The following is an 18767-nucleotide window of genomic DNA, read 5'->3' as shown; positions in this document are numbered from 1 at the left end:
CCAAGTCAAAATCCTGCACCAAAATAGACTTGTAAGTATCGTTACCAGGCCACTACTAGTTGAGAAATAATTCAGAGCCTTAAATGAAACTTTACCTCATCTCTCATTTCCATAATGCAGTTTAGAAAACAATAGTGGTGTTGGGTAGGACTGCCCTAACGATTAGACAGCTCGAGATCAAGATGGTAGTGCAAAGCACTCAGCATGTAATGACTATAGTGACATTGTACAAGAGCTTCTACAAAAAGCAGGAAGAAAAGGGGAACTGAAGAGGCCAGTTGAGAGACTGAGGGTAATTCAGAAGCAGATAGGGAATTACTAAGAAAGATTAAGATGCACGAAACAAGGGGACAAAGGTTTACACTTCTAAGATCACAAATGCAGAATATATTTCCATTCTTTTAGAATGCTTTTTGGACTATGACGTGGAATAACTCAAAATTCTACTTGCGTCCTCATACCAAACCAAAGATGCAAATGTGTAAGATCCTAAACTTCAGGTCTATATTTTAAATCTAAGCTCAACACCAAGGTTTCTGCCAGAATAATACACAACTTAGATCAGTCTGTCACCCTTATCGATAATGCTTGGACTGTTTTTAAAACACACACCACTCCATTTCACCAACCAATGTGCTTCTAAATTTCCAAGTTGCATATGAGTAGCAAAAGCAGCCTAGAATAAATGCTGATCACACATCCAATATATTTAGTGCTATGAAAGACAGGTCTCAGCACTAACAAGAAGGAACTTTATTTACAAAATCGGAGCATTACAGAAGGTTTGCTTGTCAGATCATCACAGCTGAGTACGCCAGAGTCCTTTTTCCTCATTGCAGTCTTGCTCCATTCGTAATTTAGTCCAACTACAGAAAGAAAACATAAGATTAAGCATTTTAATTGCAAAAGCATTTACATCACAGACATTTACAGCATTCACTGTACATAGACATGAACAGTGACTCACTCGGTTCTGAGTGTACTGAAATAGCCATCAGTGCAGGAATCGAAGTGACAACTGTTCTATAAGACGGATAAAATCCAAAAACCATTTCCCATAGAAGTAGGAGTCTTGAAATAGTTTATACCCCACATGTTATCTTGCCCGCAATGGAAGAAGTTGACTCCCAAAACACGGGAACTTCCTGGGCCACCTTTGAAAAAACATTTGCGAGACGACGTTGCTCCGCCATCCACCCAGGAGCCCAGCAGGCGAGCAAGCCGCTTTAGATCGCAAGGGGAGAGGTGGGCCAGGCGCCCGATTCTTACCTTGACAAAGCCGATGTCTTTGGCGTACTGTCGAAAGCATTGCCGGCACATGTTCAGACCATACTTCCGGATCAGTCCGTGACGGTTCGCGCACACGCGGCTGCGAAATGAAAATAAAGCAGGGGGATTAGCAGGGCGGGATCGTGAACCGGTTCGAGGCCTGGGTTCCAGGTAGGAATGGGCCCGAACGCCGCCTGAAACTTAGGCTTCATCTGCTCATTCCTAATACCACGGATGCCACTACCCCATGGCCCGGGTACCGAGATACACCACGGTGGTGGAATACGCACCAGGAGCGGGAGCCCTGTCCGAATTTTCGGGGGTGAGACCAGTAGAGCTGCTGGTGGCCCATGTCGGCGCGGCGGTGGATCCAAAAGAGAAAGAGTAGGCCGCGCACGCGCTCTTCAACCCCTTCCCAGCGGCCCCGGCGCTCTCATTTGAATATCACGTTAATTAGCATGCGCCGTGACGTAACGCAGAACAAATTCGCTGGTCTTCAACTCACTGCCGTGTTCCTGCAATGTCCTCTTTCGCTACTTCACCCCCGCTGGTCTGCTTTGTTGTATTGGCATGGGCATCGCCATACAAAAAATTTCCATACAGCACGGTAGTACACAATGCAATTGAAATCCTGAGATAGATTCTGCAGATGCTGAAAATCTTGAGTAACACACAAAATGTTGGAGGAACTCAGCATCTATTAGGGAAATGTCCTGTTGAAGGGCCTCAGCTGGAAACATTGACTCTTCCCAGATGCAGAGGACCCCAAGTTCTGTTCATCTCTTTCCTCCTTTGAGGAGACCCTTAAAAATGACATACAACCCTCATATATAATCCCGATGTGAAATGTTACTTGATAATGTATATGAACTGCCTTGGAATGATTCACTACATTAAAAGAGCTAATTAAATGTAAAACTGGATGATGGAAATCTGACATAAAAGCAGAAAATGCCGGAAATAATAATCAGGTCAAGTAGCATGCAAGGAGAGGTTAGGTTTTCAAGTCAAAGATCTAATCTGGAAGTTACTTTGAAATTATATATGTTTCTCTAAAAAGGAGACATTCATGCTTTTATTTTTTTCCTGGCTAATGATATAATCATCCTTCTAAATGATTTAAAAGAGTATTGTATCTTGGGTGACTGGACAGTATCTCTTGCAGAGGGGAATGTTGACTTAAACATTCAACCAGTAAGCTAGTGTGTGGAGAGGTTTATTGGGGTTGCTAGCCAAGGTTTCTGTTGGGTTGCAGCTGTACCATCATTATGTGCCAAGTTGTATGGCGGGGGTAATCATGGCCTTGACCATGACTGTCCGTGGCAGCTGTACCAGGGGTTTTATTGTGACCTGAAACAACTGACCAGAGACCACTTCTTCCAACACGTCCTTTCACAGCATCTAAGTGACACTGCCCAGCACCCAAGTAATGGGACACTTCAGCTGACTGGGTGAACTGTCATGGCCAGGACCATGTTATTTCATTATTGAGTTAGTTTGCATTAGTTGAAATTTAGTTGATGGTTTCTTTTAAGCCAAGGAGTTAATACAAAACAGACACAAGCCATTTGGCCTAACGCGTTCCTGCCAACCAAGGTGCCTTCATGAGCTAGTTCCATTTGCCTACAATTGGCCTGTATCCCTCTAAACCTGTCCTTTCCTTGAACATGTCTCAACATCTTTTAATTTTTGTAATTATACTCACACCTACCACTTTCTCTGGCTGCTCGTTGCATTTACCCGCTGCCATCTGTGTGAAAAACCTGCCTCTCAGGTCCCTTTTGCCTCTTACATTAATCCTATGCCCTCAAGCTTTAGACTCCCCTAATCTGTCAAAAAAAAATTCCTTGTGATTTTATAAATTTTATTAAGTCACCCCTTGACTTCCTTCATTCCAGGGAATATAGTACCAACCTATCTAGTCTCTCTTCATCTCAAGCTTGCCAATCCCAGCAAAATCCTTATGAATCTATTGTGCACCTGCTCTCACTTAAACACTTCCTCCCTACAGTATAGCAACTGGAATTGTACACAATATTCCAGGTGTGCCCCACCTCACCATCTACAGCTGTAATATGATGTCCCAAACCTTGCACTCAATATCCCATCAGATAAAAGCAAGCATGTCCTGTGCCTTCTTCACAACTTTGCCTACATGTGTCACCCCCTTTCAGGGAACTGATATGTGCGTGTACCCCCTACATCTTCAACAATATTCCTCAGTGTCCTCATTAGGTAAGCTCTGCCCAGGTTTATCTTCCCAAGATCTATAATTTCACATTTGTCTAAGATGAATGTCATCTGCTTTTCCTTACAACACACATCAAAGTTGCTGGTGAACGCAGCAGGCCAGGCAGCATCTGTAGGAAGAGGTGCAGTCGACGTTTCAGGCCGAGACCCTTCGTCAGGACTAACTGAAGGAAGAGTGAGTAAGGGATTTGAAAGTTGGAGGGGGAGGGGGAGATCCAAAATGATAGGAGACGACAGGAGGGGGAGGGATGGAGCCAAGAGCTGGACAGGTGATAGGCAAAAGGGGATACGAGAGGATCATGGGACAGGAGGTCCGGGAAGAAAGACAAGGGGGGGGGAACCCAGAGGATGGGCAAGAGGTATATTCAGAGGGACAGAGGGAGAAAAAGGAGAGTGAGAGAAAGAATGTGTGCATAAAAATAAGTAACAGATGGGGTACGAGGGGAAGGTGGGGCCTTAGCAGAAGTTAGAGAAGTCGATGTTCATGCCATCAGGTTGGAGGCTACCCAGACGGAATATAAGGTGTTGTTCCTCCAACCTGAGTGTGGCTTCATCTTTACAGTAGGGGAGGCCGTGGATAGACATGTCAGAATGGGAATGGGATGTGGAATTAAAATGTGTAGCCACTGGGAGATCCTGCTTTCTCTGGCGGACAGAGCGTAGGTATTCAGCAAAGCGGTCTCCCAGTCTGCGTCGGGTCTCGCCAATATATAAAAGGCCACATCGGGAGCACCGGACGCAGTATATCACCCCAGTCGACTCACAGGTGAAGTGTTGCCTCACCTGGAAGGACTGTTTGGGGCCCTGAATGGTGGTAAGGGAGGAAGTGTAAGGGCATGTGTAGCACTTGTTCTGCTTATACGGATAAGTGCCAGGAGGGAGATCAGTGGGGAGGGATGGGGGGGACGAATGGACAAGGGAGTTGCGTAGGGAGTGATCCCTGCGGAATGCAGAGAGGTGGGGAGGGAAAGATGTGCTTAGTGGTGGGATCCTGTTGGAGGTGGCGGAAGTTACGGAGAATAATATGTTGGACCCGGAGGCTGGTGGGATGGTAGGTGAGGACCAAGGGAACCCTATTCCTAGTGTGGTGGCGGGAGGATGGAGTGAGAGCAGATGTATGTGCCATGGGGGAGATGTGTTTAAGAGCAGAGTTGATAGTGGAGGAAGGGAAGCTCCTTTCTTTAAAAAAGGAAGACATCTCCCTCGTCCTAGAATGAAAAGCCTCATCCTGAGAGCAGATGCGGCGGAGACGGAGGAATTGCGAGAAGGGGATGGCGTTTTTGCAAGAGACAGGGTGAGAAGAGGAATAGTCCAGATAGCTGTGAGAGTCAGTAGGCTTATAGTAGACATCAGTGGATAAGCTGTCTCCAGAGACAGAGACAGAAAGATCTAGAAAGGGGAGGGAGGTGTCGGAAATGGACCAGGTAAACTTGAGGGCAGAGTGAAAGTTGGAGGCAAAGTTAATAAATTCAATGAGTTCTGCATGCGTGCAGGAAGCAGCGCCAATGCAGTCGTCAATGTAGCGAAGGAAAAGTGGGGGACAGATACTAGAATAGGCACGGAACATAGATTGTTCCACAAAGCCAACAAAAAGGCAGGCATAGCTAGGACCCATACGGGCGCCCATAGCTACACCTTTAGTTTGGAGGAAGTGGGAGGAGCCAAAGGAGAAATTATTAAGGACTAATTCCACTAGACGGAGCAGAGTGGTGGTAGAGGGGAACTGATTAGGTCTGGAATCCAAAAAGAAGCGTCGAGCTTTGAGACCATCCTGATGGGGGATGGAAGTATATAAGGACTGGACATCCATGGTGAAAATAAAGCAGTGGGGGCCAGGGAACTTAAAATCATCGAAAAGTCTGCATGCTCTCACTCCATCCTCCCGCCACCCCACTAGGAATAGGGTTCCCCTGGTCCTCACCTACCACCCCACCAGCCTCCGGGTCCAACATATTATTCTCCGTAACTTCCGCCACCTCCAACGGGATCCCACCACCAAGCACATCTTTCCCTCCCCCCCCCCCCCGCATTCCGCAGGGATTGCTCCCTACGCAACTCCCTTGTCCATTCGTCCCCCCCCATCCCTCCCCACTGATCTCCCTCCTGGCACTTATCCTTGTAAGCGGAACAAGTGCTACACATGCCCTTACACTTCCTCCCTCACCACCATTCAGGGCCCCAAACAGTCCTTCCAGGTGAGGCAACACTTCACCTGTGAGTCGACTGGGGTGATATACTGCGTCCGGTGCTCCCGATGTGGCCTTTTATATATTGGCGAGACCCGGCGCAGACTGGGAGACCGCTTTGCTGAACATCTACGCTCTGTCTGCCAGAGAAAGCAGGATCTCCCAGTGGCCACACATTTTAATTCCACATCCCATTCCCATTCTGACATGTCTATCCACGCTCTCCTCTACTGTAAAGATGAAGCCACACTCAGGTTGGAGGAACAACACCTTATATTCCGTCTGGGTAGCCTCCAACCTGATGGCATGAACATCGACTTCTCTAACTTCCACTAATGCCCCACCTCCCCCTCGTACCCCATCTGTTACTTATTTTTATGCACACATTCTCTCTCACTCTCCTTTTTCTCCCTCTGTCCCTCTGAATATACCTCTTGCCCATCCTCTGGGTCCCCCCCACCCTTGTCTTTCTTCCTGGACCTCCTGTCCCATGATCCTCTCGTATCCCCTTTTGCCTATCACCTGTCCAGCTCTTGGCTCTATCCCTCCCCCTCCTGTCTTCTCCTATCATTTTGGATCTCCCCCTCCCCCTCCAACTTTCAAATCTCTTACTCACTCTTCCTTCAGTTAGTCCTGACGAAGGGTCTCGGCCTGAAACGTCGACTGCACCTCTTCCTACAGATGCTGCTGGCCTGCTGCGTTCACCAGCAACTTTGATGTGTGTTGCTTGAATTTCCAGCATCTGCAGAATTCCTGTTGTTTGCGTTTATTATCCAAGTATGTATATGTCACCATATACTACCTTGCGATTGAATTTCTTGCAAGCGTTCACAGTGAATAGAAAGAAACACAATAGAATCAATGAAAAACCACACAAGCTGCAGGACCAGACTGCATCCCAGGGCAGGTACTCAGAATGTGTACAGCACAACCGGCAGGTATGTTTACAGATATTTTTAATCTCTCCCTCTCCCAGTGTAGAGTGCCCTCCTGCTTCAAAACATCCACCATTGACACTGTACCTAAAAAGACCAAGGTAACATGCCCAAACGACAGGCATCCTGTCACACTCACCTCAATGGTAAGCAAATGCTTTGAGAGGCTGATCAAGGACTACATCTGCAGCTTGCTACCACCCAAACTGGACCCCCTCCAATTTGTCTACTGACACAACTGATCAACAGATGATGCAAAGCCACAGCTCTACACACCATCCTTACACATATGGAGAAGAACGATGCTTATGTGAGAATGCTGTTCCTGGACTACAGTTCAGCATTCAACACCATAATTCCCTCCAGGCTCGACAAGAAGCTCAGAGACCTCAGCCTTCACCCTGCCTTGTGTAGCTGGATCCTGGACTTCCTGTCAGATCACCAGCAGGTGGTAAGAGTGGGCTCCCTCACCTCCACCCCTCTGACCCTCAACACAGGTGCCCCTCAGGGCTGTGTCCTAAGCCCCCTCCTTTACTCTCTGTATACCCATGACTGTGTCGCCACCCACAGCTCCAATCTCCTAATTAAATTTGCTGACGACACTACACTGATTGGCCTAATCTCAAATGATAATAAGGCAGCCTACAGAGAAGAAGTCATCACCCTGACACAGTGGTGTCAAGAAAACAATCTCTCCCTCAATGTCACAAAAACAAAGGAGCTGGTTGTGGATTACAGGAGGAATAGAAACAGCCTAACTCCTATTGACAACAATGAATATGAATCTGGGGTTGAGAGGGTGAACAGCTTCAAGTTCCTTGGCATAAACATCACCGAGGATCTCACGTGGTCTGTGCATACCGGCTGTGTGGTGAAAAAGGCACAACCATACCTCTTTCACCTCAGATGGTTGAAGAAGTTTGGTATGGGTCCCCAAATCCTAAGAACTTTCTACAGGGGCACAATTGAGAGCATCCTGACTGGCTGCATCATGGCCTGGTATGGGAACTGTACTTCCCTCAATCGCAGGACTCTGCAGAGAATGGTGCGGACAGCCCAGCGCATCTGTAGTTGTGAACTTCCCACTGTTCAGGACATTTACAAAGACAGGTGTGTAAAAAGTGCCTGAAGGATCAGTGGGGACCCGAGTCACCCCAACCACAAACTGCTCCAGCTGCTACCATCCGGGAAGCAGTACCGCAGTATAAAAGCCGGGACCAACAGGCTCTGGGACAGCTTCTTCCACCAGGCTGTCATACTGATTAATTCTTGCTGATACAATTGTACTTCTATGTTATATTGACTGTCCTGTTGTGCATACTATTTATTATAAATTACCATAAATTACATTTAGACAGAGACGTAACGTAAAGATCTTTACTACTCATGTATATGAAGGATGTAAGTAATAAATTCAATTCAATTCTGTTCAACAAGATTGACAAAAACCAATGTGCAAAAGAGAACAAACGGTGCAAATACAAAAAGAAAAAACAAAGAAAATAATAATAATAATAATAAATAAGCAATAAAAGTCATGAACATGAGGTGAAGATTTTCCTTAGAAGTGAGTCCATAAGTTATAGGAATAGTTCAGTGATGGAGTGAATGAAGTTGGGTGGTTATCCCCCCGGTTCAAGAGCCTGATGGCTGAGGGGTAATGGCTGTTCCTAAACCTGGTGGTGTGGGTCCTGAGGCTCCTGTACCTGCTTCCTGATGGCAGCAGCAAGAAGCAAACGCAGCCTGCGTGGTGGGGGTCCCTGATGATGGATGTTGCTTTCCTGCGACAATGCTCCCTGTAGATCTGCTCAATGGAATGGCGGGCTCTACCCATGATGAGCTGGCCGTATCCACTACTTTTTTATCGGCTTTTCCTTTCAAGGGCATGTTTCCATACCAGGCCATGCTGAAACCAGTCAGTATACTCTCCAGCATATATCTTTGGAAGTTTGTTTGAGTTTTATATGACACGCTGAAGCTTCGCAAACTTCTAAGGAAGCAGCACTGCAGACTGTAACATCAAAACGGCGAGTTTGTCTCCCTCCTCGTTGTTGAAGGAGTGACATCCCTCTCTCCCTTCTCAGTGAGAGAGCCTGAAGGACGTTGAACAGTTGGGATGAACAGTATTTGTTGATGTACTGTAGACCATGGTCTCCCTTTGGGGCTTTGCTATTATTTGCATGGTGGGTGGTGAGGAGTGCTGATGCTTTCTGCTGGAATAAGTGGAGGGAAGGGGAGGGTTGATGCTGCTTATTGGTGCTTGTGCATGGAGGGCAGGGGGCAGGGGGATTTGGGGTTCTTACGTTTTTTTCTGTCATTCATTCTTTGGGGTTTTTTTGTCTGTTTCGAGGATGTCTGCAGCAAGTGAAGATTTCAGGTTGTATACCACAGTGGTCCCCAACCACCGGGCCGCAAGGAAACGATATGATTTGGCGATATGAAACGATATGAGTCAGCTGCACCTTTCCTCATTCCCTGTCACGCACTGTTGAACTTGAACATACGGTTGCCAACTGTCCCGTATTAGCCAGGACATCCCATATATTGGGCTAAATCGGTTTGTCCCATATGGAACAGCCCTTGTCCCGTATTTCCCCCACTAAGGTACAGCGTTCCTATGAAACTGTTCGTCAGCCAAAATGGCGTAAAGCGAAGAAGCAAATACCATTAATTTATATGGGAAATTTTTTTGAGCGTTCCCAGACCCAAAAAATAACCTAACAAATCATACCAAATAACACATAGGACCTAAAATAACACTAACATATAGTAAAAGCAGGAATGATATGATAAATACACAGCCTATATAAAGTAGAAATAATGTATGTACAGTGTAGTTTCACTTAACAGAATCAGGAAGATAAAGCCAAAACTGATTATTAGAAAAAAACGGCACGTACACGCATGCGCACTTCATGTATGTGCACGTCACACATGCGCACACAGGTGCCCGCGCAAGACTCCATGGTCATGGTAGTCTTTCTCGGGGTAAACACAAGTGTCCCGTATTTGACTGCTACTTTTGTCCCTTATTTGGGAGTGAGAAAGTTGGCAACTCTACTTGAGCACCCCTCCCCCTGTCGGCCGCTCCGCAAGAATATTGTCAATATTAAACCAGTCCGCGGTGCAAAACAGTTTAACATATACATTCTATGATGTTAAGTGGAACCATTGAAAGTCAAGGTGATGTCATGTTTTCTTTGCAAATTCTCATACAAATTGATAATATATATTACAAGTAGCAGAGGAACTAGCACCAATCCCTGCAGAATACCACTGGTTCGCCATTACCACCTTCCACCAGTCCAATTTTGTATCCAACTGGCTAGCTCACCCTGGCCATCTCAGTTTCCAGATCAATCTACCATGTGGGGACTTGGTCAATATTAATTAATTAACTAACCAATAATTAATTAATGGTTTCCATGGAGAATGAAAGGTAGCAAAAAGACTTGAGTTTAACTTGCAGATTTTCCATGCCTAAAAAAAGTCAACCACCAGAGAGAGCTGAAACTTCTGGAACTGAAATATATACATAAAATAATCTTTGATTGATCTGGGCAATTATACTCTGTTCTCCTCTCCACGGAATCTGCCTGACATTGAGCTCCTTCAATATCATATTTACAAGAGCCTGTATTTTCCTTTTGTTTCCGGCTACTGTTGGTGGAACTGCAAGCGCCAGTCACCCCGAGGCCCCAGTTCCGGGGCCCATTATGACTCCACAGCGCCGCCTCTGGCTCCAGCTAGATCGCACCCTGTGTGAGCAGGGCGCCGCCGCTCTCGGTGGTTGCTATTGGTGAGGATTTGCGCCAATCAGCTGCCCGGATAGGAGGGGAGCCAGACGCGGGCTACCTGAAACTGGTCGCTGGTGTACGGTTGTCCGGCCCGACCCGGGTTCGTCATTGTTGGGGCTTCTCAATCGAGGCGACCTTTTTTTATTATTTAAAACGGTAAGTATATCTCAATTGAAGACACTCGGGGCGAAAGGGTCGTGAGCTCGGCCCCTGGGCGATTAAATTCAGTGGGGCCGGGGGGGGGGGTGATGTCATCGCTCTCCCTTATGTGTTGGGTCCGTTCAAGGCCTGCAGGTCTCCGTGACAGGCTACAGATTTCGTTTGAAAACTTCGTGTACTTTTACTACGCCACCGGTTTTCTTCCCACGTTTTGGAGATGCTCCTCCCGCGCCTAACAAAATAACAATAAAAACAAGATTAGCTACTCGGGAAGTCGGATAACATCAGAGAGGAGAGGAAACAGTTGAACTTTTGAGTCATTGACTATGTAGTAAAATATTGCAAAAGTGAGAAGGCTTGCAGATACTCTCTTACTCCCTGACCTACTGAGTATATCCAATACTGCCTTTACTTCAGATTTCCTGTTTCTGGAGTTATGTAATTATTGCCTCAAGTATGTTTCTTGTTTTTGGCAATTGGACATTTGCTGATTCAAGCATTTATTATTCATTCTCAATTGTCTTCAAAGATGGCAGTAAACCTTGAACTGCTGAAGCTTTTTGGATAAAAGTATTTCCACAGTGTTTGGGGGGGGGGGTTCCTTGAGTTGGATTATAATAGCAAACAAATAGTATATTTTCAAGTCAGGATGATATGTAGCTTGGAGAAGAAAATAAAGATATTCTCAAGTACTTGTTTTCCTTGTCCTTCATGATGGTAGATTTTGTGAGCTTGGAAGTGTTGTATACACAATTAGATATAGGAGCAGAATTAGGCCAGTTGGCTGAAATAAGCCTTCCATCCACCATCGAACTATACTGACTATCAAATACTTTGCTATGCTATCACTTACCTGAATTTGATCCACAGCCTCTGGTTATAGAATAGCTTGGCAATAGAAATACTTGCATGGATAGTAGTTAAATGTCAGAGTACCAACTTCAATTGGACAGTTTACCACATTCCAACCACAGTCAGGGTTTCTACTGAGGAGAAAAGTTTCCCAACCAGTCCAATCTCTCCTCATAACTGATATGTGTGATTCCAGGAAACATCCTGGTGAATCTCTAATGCAATCACTTTCTTCCCTGAGTTGATGACCACAACTGTACACAGTTCTCCAGCTGTGGCCTAACCAAAGTTTTGAAAAATTGTGATAGTACCTCCTTTTACTGGTACTCAGTGTTCTGGCTAACGCTGTCTACTTTGTGGGTTCTTGGACTTCTCCATCGAGATCTCACTGTTCATCAGTATTCTTGAGGACTTTGCCATTTATTGAATATGTCCTACCCTGATCATTCAGATGGTCCTCTGACAACATTTAAATACTATTTACACAAGTAAATCATTCCTTTCAATAATTAGCTAGAAATTCTTTGGTTATGAGGTAGCTGATGGTAACAGGGTAGCAATAATCTTAGTGCAAAGGAGCGAGCCAGATTGCTGTCCTGTAGCTTGAATAACAAGATGTTTATGTGACCATTGAAGGTGAACATTTTTGCCTTGACAAAAAGATGCCCCATCAAGTACCTTAGTGATAGGAACTGAAAAATGCTGGTCAGACAGCATTCGTGGAAAGGCAAACCAACAACTCATCGTGGCCTGGATGGTGAGGGTCCTTGATAATGGATGCTACTTTCCTATGTAGATGTGCTCAATGCTGAGGGGGCTTTACCTGTGATGGACAGGGCCGTATCCACTACTTTTTGTAGGCTCTTCATTCAAGGGCATTGGTGTTTCCATACCTGGCCGTGAAGCAGCCAGTCAATATACTCTCCACCACACATCTGTAAAAGTTTGTCAAAGTCTTGGATGGCATGCTGAATCTTCGTAAACTTCTAAGGAAGTAGAGGCACTGCCATGCTTTCTTTGCAATTGCACTTGCGTGCTGGGCCCAGGACAGGTCCTCTGAAGTGCTAACGCCGACAAATTTGAATTTGCTGACCCTCTCCACCTCTGATGAGGTCTGGCTCATGGACCTCTAGTCTCCTCCTCCTGAAGTCAGTAGTCAGCTCCTTGGCCTGCTGACATTGAGAGAGAGGTTGTTGTCGTGGCACCATTCAGCCAAATTTTCAAGCTTCCTCCTATATGTTGATTTGGCCAAGCCCAGTGTGTTGTCAGCAAATTTAAATAAGGCATTGGAGCTTTAATCATCTTCACCTTGTCCTTGTTCTGTCAAGGATGAATTGGCATGCACTGCAGATCCTTGTGTTCCTCTAGACGTGAATATTCTATCAGTTGTTGACCTGATGAAAGTCATAAGCTTATTGCAACCAAATTTGTTAATATTTTTGGCACAGCAAGTAGAGCCTTTGTTTCATGAACTCCAGAGGCCTGAGCTCGGTCCTATTGTCCAATATTGTCTATGTGAAGTTTACATATTCTCCCTGAGACTGTATGTGCTCCCTCCATATGATCCTGTTTCTTCTCCAAAGGTGTGTGAGCTGGTAGCTGAGTTGATTCCTGTACATTGCTACTAGTGTGTAGAATCTGAGGGGAATATGAGGAAAATAAAATAAGATTGATGTGAATGAATGGGTGCTGTTGATTAATGGGTGATCAGTGGGGCCAAAGTACCTATGTGATTCAACAGAAGAAAGCAGGTTTTGAGAAGGTATTATATATGCTGGGTGGGGTGGAGATACGTCTCTGCCAAAGGAGGTCTAAGGCATTCCTTCAGGTCATAGCCTGCAGGTCACCTGCGAGCAAGGTATGACACCTGCTTAGTCCCCTCTAATCAGGGTCATTTGAAGCCACTGAGAAAGTGGTGGATGGTCGTATGAGCAGCTGGTGCATATCACAAGTCCCGGTGATGTGGCCACTGTCGCCAGGCAGACAGTCTCTGAAGTGTATCGATAATGGCTGAGGTCAACCGTCTCGAAAGAATCTGCCCAGAAGAAAGCAAACCATTTCTGTAGAAAAAATTGCCAAGAGCAATCATGGTCACGGAACCATGATCGCCTATGTCATATGACATGGTATATAATGATAATATATGTCTACAAGTTAAATGTATGGATGAAATGTGGCAAATGAAGTACAATGTGAGTACAGTAGTTACAAAATTTTGGTAAAATATATAGAAAAACAGGATGTTTATATGGAGACACTTCACAATGCAGCTGTACAGAGGGGTCTGGTGTCCTCATACAGGGAGTTAATGGCAATGAATTAAAATAGAATACTGCAAAAGGATGGGAGCCTACAACTAAGGAATTCGGGCTGTAACTATGGAGCATAAGTGAGACAACAGCTAGAGTACTGTGTGCAACCTTGCCCTCCTTACTTAAGGATAAATGTACTTTCTTTGGAGAAGATTTGCAAAATCAGCTCCTGGGATGAAAGATTGTTTTGTGTAAGACTGGATGATGTGAAAGTTTTGGAAAGGGCGCAGAAGAGGTTTAGCAGGATGTTGCGTGGATTAGAGGATATGGGCTTTAAGAATAGATTGGACAAACTTGCACTGTTTTCTCTGGTGTGTTGGAGGCTGAGGGGAGACCTGAGAGAAGTTTATAAAATTATGAGAGGCAGATAAATGGTGGATAGTCTTTGTTCCCATGGTAAGAATATCAAATAAAGGAGGGTGTATATTTAACATAAGAGAGAGAGAGAGAGAAAGTATAAGGAAGATTGCAGCACAGGTCTTTTTTAGTTAACAGAGAGTGGTAGGTGCCTGGAGAGAGGATGCACTGGAAGCAGGTATGACAATGGCCTTGCAGATACAGGAGCCTTGGGCCCCGCATCACCAGGTTCAGAAGCAGTCATTACCTTTCAAACATCAGATTCCTGAGCCAACATGGATGACTTCACTCACTTCAGCACTGAGCCGATTCCACAACCTATGGACTCGCGCTCATGAAGTGCACAATTCATGCTGTCGGTGTTATTTACTTATTTTTGGGTTTGCGTGGTTTGCCTTTTGCACATTAGTTGTTTGACAGTCTTTGTATGTAGTTTTTCATTGATTCTATTGTATTTCTTGTGAAGGTCTGTAAGAAAATGAATCTCAGAAGTATATAGTGATATTTACATACTTGATAATTTACTTTGAACTTTGGCATTTTTTTAGATCGACACATCAAAGTTCAAAATAAAATTTATTATCAGAGTACATTCATGTCACCACATTCAACCCTGAGATTCTTTTTTCTGCTTCAGGCATCAAAAGCAGTATATTTAAGAAAAAACTGGTACAATTCTACAGCCTGTTGGGAATCTCCAATGTACACCAGTGCCATCTTTACGTCATCAATATGTAGGGAATGGAGTGATTATCGATCATGTCCAGCCAAGAGAGCGACACAGATATCATGGGCTGAGGATCTGTTCCTATGTGGTACTCTTCTATGTTCCAAGATCTTTACCCAGGCTTCTCTACCCAGAGAGTTTTGGAGGCTGGATTATTGAATATGTTCAAGGCTGTGGTAGGCAGATCTTTGATCTAGGGGAGGAACTCGAGTTGCAAGAAAAAGTTGGCGAATCCTTTGCAATTAACCTGGATTTCTCCATTAATTACTCAAAATGTGGTCTGATCTTCATCTAAGTCACAAAAATTGACAAACACAATCTGCCTAAACTAAATAACTGTACTTTTCGTGTCTTTATTGAACACATTGTTTAATCATTCACAGTCCAGGCTGGAAAAAGTATGTGAACCCTTGTATTTAATAAATGGTAGAACCTCCTTTAGCAGCAATAACCTCCACCAAACATTTCCTGTAGCTCCTGATCAGACTTGCACAATGGTGAGGAGGAATTTTAGACTGTTCCTCCATACAACACTGTTTCAGTTCAACAATATTTCTTGGATACCTTGCATGAACAGCCCTCTTTAGGTCATGCCACAGCATCTCAATTGGACAAAGGTCTGGACTCTGACTTGGTCATTCCAAAACACGAATCTTCGTTTTAAACCATTCTGTTGTTGATTTACTCTTGTGTTTCAGATCATTGTCTTGTTGCATCAACCACCTTCTATTAAGTTTCAGGCGATGGACTGCTACCCTGGCATTCTCCTGTAAAATATCTTGATACAATTTTGAATTCATTGTTCCCTCAATGATTGCAAGTTGTCCAGGCCCTGAGGCAGTAAAGCAGCCCCAAACCATGATGCTCCTTCACAGTTGGGATGAGGTTTTGGTGTTGGTGTGCAGTGCCCTTTTTTCCTCCAAACATATCAGTGTGCATTACTACCAAAAAGATCAACTTTTGCTTCATCTGACCACAGAACGTTGTACCAGAAGCGTTGTGGAACATCCAGGTGGTCTATTGCAAACTTGAGACGTGCAGCAATGTTTTGTTTTAGAGAGCAGTGGCTTCCTCCGTGGTGTCTTTCCATGAACACTATTCTTGTTCAGGGTTTTTTTTCTTATAGTGGACACATGCCCAAAGACTTTAGCAAGTTTTAGAGATTTCTGCAGCTCTTTTGCTGTACCCTTGGGTTCTTTTTCATTTCCTTCAGCATTGCACGTTGTGCTCTTGGTGTGATGTAGGATGGTGACTCCTAGTGAGAGTAGCAACAGTACTGAGTTTCTTCACACTCTCACACTGATTTCTCACACTGTTGAGTGACGAACACTCAGGTCAAATGCTTTGTAGCCTTTTCCAGCTTCATGCATCACTATAATTCTTCTTAAGGTCCTCTGAAAGTTGTTTTGATTGAAGCATGGTGCACCTAAACAGATCTCTCTTGAGAAGAACAGGCTCTTTCAGTAACCTGACTTTGTGTGTTTTTTTTTAATATAGAGCATGGCACCTCTACAACCCTCACCTCCAATCTCATCTCATTGATTGGAACACCTGACTCCAAATAGCTTTTGTAGAAGGCATTAACCCAGAGGTTCACATTTTTTTGAAAGTAGACTGTGATTTTTTAAATGGTGTACTCAATATTGACAAGAAGAAGTACAATTGTTTGTGTGTCATTAGCTTAGGCAGATTATGTTTGTCTGTTATTGTGACTTATGAAGATCAGACCACATGTTATGAGTAATTAATGGAGAAAGCCAGGTAATTGCAAAGGGTTCACAAACCTTTTCTTGGAACTGTACATAGACTACATTTCTTACGTACTTGTATTTTCCCTTTTTTTTAAAGGTATTGCTATCTTGTTGATCCAATATTCTACTCTCCTCCTCCGAAAAGTGTCAACTATTAGAACCAGACTCGCATCGCCACATTTGTTGTCATTTATCAATCCCTTAATACATTATAATCTTCATTTTGTAATCTCATTTCCTCTATATTCTTTGATTTAAAAAAAAATTACCTGTTAATATTTCCACGTACTCTGTCCATTCCTAATCGACCACTTTGTTTCTGTCATTCTCGCAGCTTTAGCAATAAGCTCTGACTAATTGTCACAAGTCTTCTTCAGTCTTCCTAGTGCTTGTATGTCCTTGATTCTAATCCCTGTCATTGATTGTTCTGCCTTTGGGTTCTGGACCTCAAGCAGCTGGAGTTATCACTCTAACCTTTTTTTTAACTTTTTAAGTCATCAAACTCCATAATCAACTCTTTGAAACATTACCCAAACAGTTCTTTCCTTGTTCTGGGGGTGGGGAGAATCTGAAAATACATTATTTGATCTTGCCAAAGGTGCTGTACAAATGCATGTTCTAAATGGTAAGAATTTATCTCATAGAAAAAATTGTCCTGGCAGTTCTGATCATCTTATGGCATTAGCAAAGGATTAGGATCTGATGACTTTCTGTAGACTATGTCAAAAGAAGTAAATGGTTTATGAAGAAATTTTTTTTTTTTGTTTGTTTGTTAAGAGCATTTAATTGATTCTGGGATCGTTTTTCTCTCGATAGGTTCCAGAGACTAATAAATGTTTCTTGTGAATCTTAGGTATGAGGCTGCACTGTAGAGTCTTCATAGAGGCAAAATGTTTCATCTTGTAAGAAGAATGTATTGAAATCAGCAGTTCAGAATCTTCTGAATGGACTGGCAGGATAGCGGGTTGCTGACTCAGTATCCTACATCCTGAATCACACTGAAGTCAGCATATAGTTTTAATTTAAAACGTTCAGATGATGATGAAAGACAATAGGGGGAAAAACAGGAAATGTGGAAAAACTCAGATCAGCTAGTATCCAAGAAAAGGTCTAAACAGTCTGCATTTTGAGTCAAAGACCTTTCTCGTCAGAACTAGTTTTAAAAAATCAAACATGTTTTAAGTTGCAGGGTAGAGGAAAAGGCAAAAGAACTGTGATACACTTGAGGCGAGGAAGGGGCATGTCTCAAGAAATATCGACAGACATATCGACAGACAAAGATACAGTCTTATGATGATGAGTAAAGTTCAGTTCAGACTTCAAACTGCTTTGCAATAAACTTGTAGAGTTAAGCATCTTTAGTTGCAATTTAACTAAAGGAACTTTATTGAGAGATTTGGAAGAGTGAACCACCACCAATGCATTCACTAAATGGTGAAGTTGGCTGGTGGAGGTAGTTGATTTGTCTAGAGCAGATGTTAATAGGAGGTCAGTGAGAATGGGGGAGAATTTTTGAAAAATGCTGAAACTGAGATATCGCAGATGATGGAAATCTGAAACAGATCAGAGAATGATGAAAATATTCAGCCAGTCAGACAGGAACAATGGAGAAAGGAAAACCCTGAATTAATGTTACAGATCAATAGCTTTTCATCAGAACTTGCTAGTTCTAGAACAAGCCAGAAAGACAGTTATCTAAAATAATTGAATTCGTTGTCAAGTTTGGGAGCTGTAAGGTGCATCATCGAAAGGTGAGATGTTGTGTGTAGGGTGTCACGTACCCCATGACGGGAATAAAGAACCAGCAGAGATGGAAAACACTTTGGAGTCCAGTATTGCTATTAACTAATAATATTTATTAGTAACTGTGCAATACAGTAATATAAACGTAGTTAAATCAAACAGGTTAGCAATGATTATATGTAGGTAAGTATATCAGTAAGTGGGGAAATATATATGAAAAACCAAGCTTCTTCAAGTCTGGGGTAAAAAGATACAGTCTTATGATGATGAGTAAAGTTCAGTTCAGACTTCAAACTGCTTTGCAATAAACTTGTAGAGTTAAGCATCTTTAGTTGCAATTTAACTAAAGGAACTTTATTGAGAGATTTGGAAGAGTGAACCACCACCAATGCATTCACTAAATAGGGCTGCTTATCACCAAGCCCGTGA

General features: G+C 43.7%; 2 protein-coding genes across 2 annotated transcripts in view; one reads left to right on the top strand and one right to left on the bottom strand.

Moving 5' to 3' along the window:
• Positions 1–704: 704 nt before the first annotated feature.
• On the bottom strand, positions 705–1670 carry rps29 (ribosomal protein S29). The gene is made up of 3 exons (XM_072270897.1): positions 1560–1670; positions 1270–1369; positions 705–866 (listed from the first exon to the last, which is right to left on the bottom strand). The coding sequence occupies exons 1-3, from the start codon at positions 1619–1621 to the stop codon at positions 858–860; spliced, it is 171 nt and encodes a 56-aa protein (XP_072126998.1). The 5' UTR covers positions 1622–1670; the 3' UTR covers positions 705–857.
• An 8810-nt stretch (positions 1671–10480) lies between these two features.
• lrr1 (leucine rich repeat protein 1) overlaps positions 10481–18767 on the top strand; it is a 28428-nt gene continuing 20141 nt past the window's right edge. The window contains exon 1 of the mRNA XM_072270885.1: positions 10481–10593. The gene's annotated coding sequence lies outside the window, so the exon portion shown is untranslated. The remainder of the gene's footprint in view (positions 10594–18767) is intronic.

Source organism: Mobula birostris, chromosome 1 (assembly GCF_030028105.1).
Source record: "Mobula birostris isolate sMobBir1 chromosome 1, sMobBir1.hap1, whole genome shotgun sequence".
NCBI lineage: Eukaryota > Metazoa > Chordata > Chondrichthyes > Myliobatiformes > Myliobatidae > Mobula > Mobula birostris.
The sequence above is the reverse complement of the archived record's forward strand: the minus strand, read 5'-3'. Positions and strand labels throughout refer to the sequence as shown.

Bases quoted from the DNA above. Each gene is read 5' to 3' on its own strand.
- rps29 (XM_072270897.1), bottom strand. From the start codon at position 1,621: ATGGGCCACCAGCAGCTCTACTGGTCTCACCCCCGAAAATTCGGACAG. The intron at 1,370-1,559 runs GTGCGTATTCCA...TTCATTTCGCAG, and splicing joins GGACAGGGCTCCCGCTCCTG to CCGCGTGTGCGCGAACCGTC.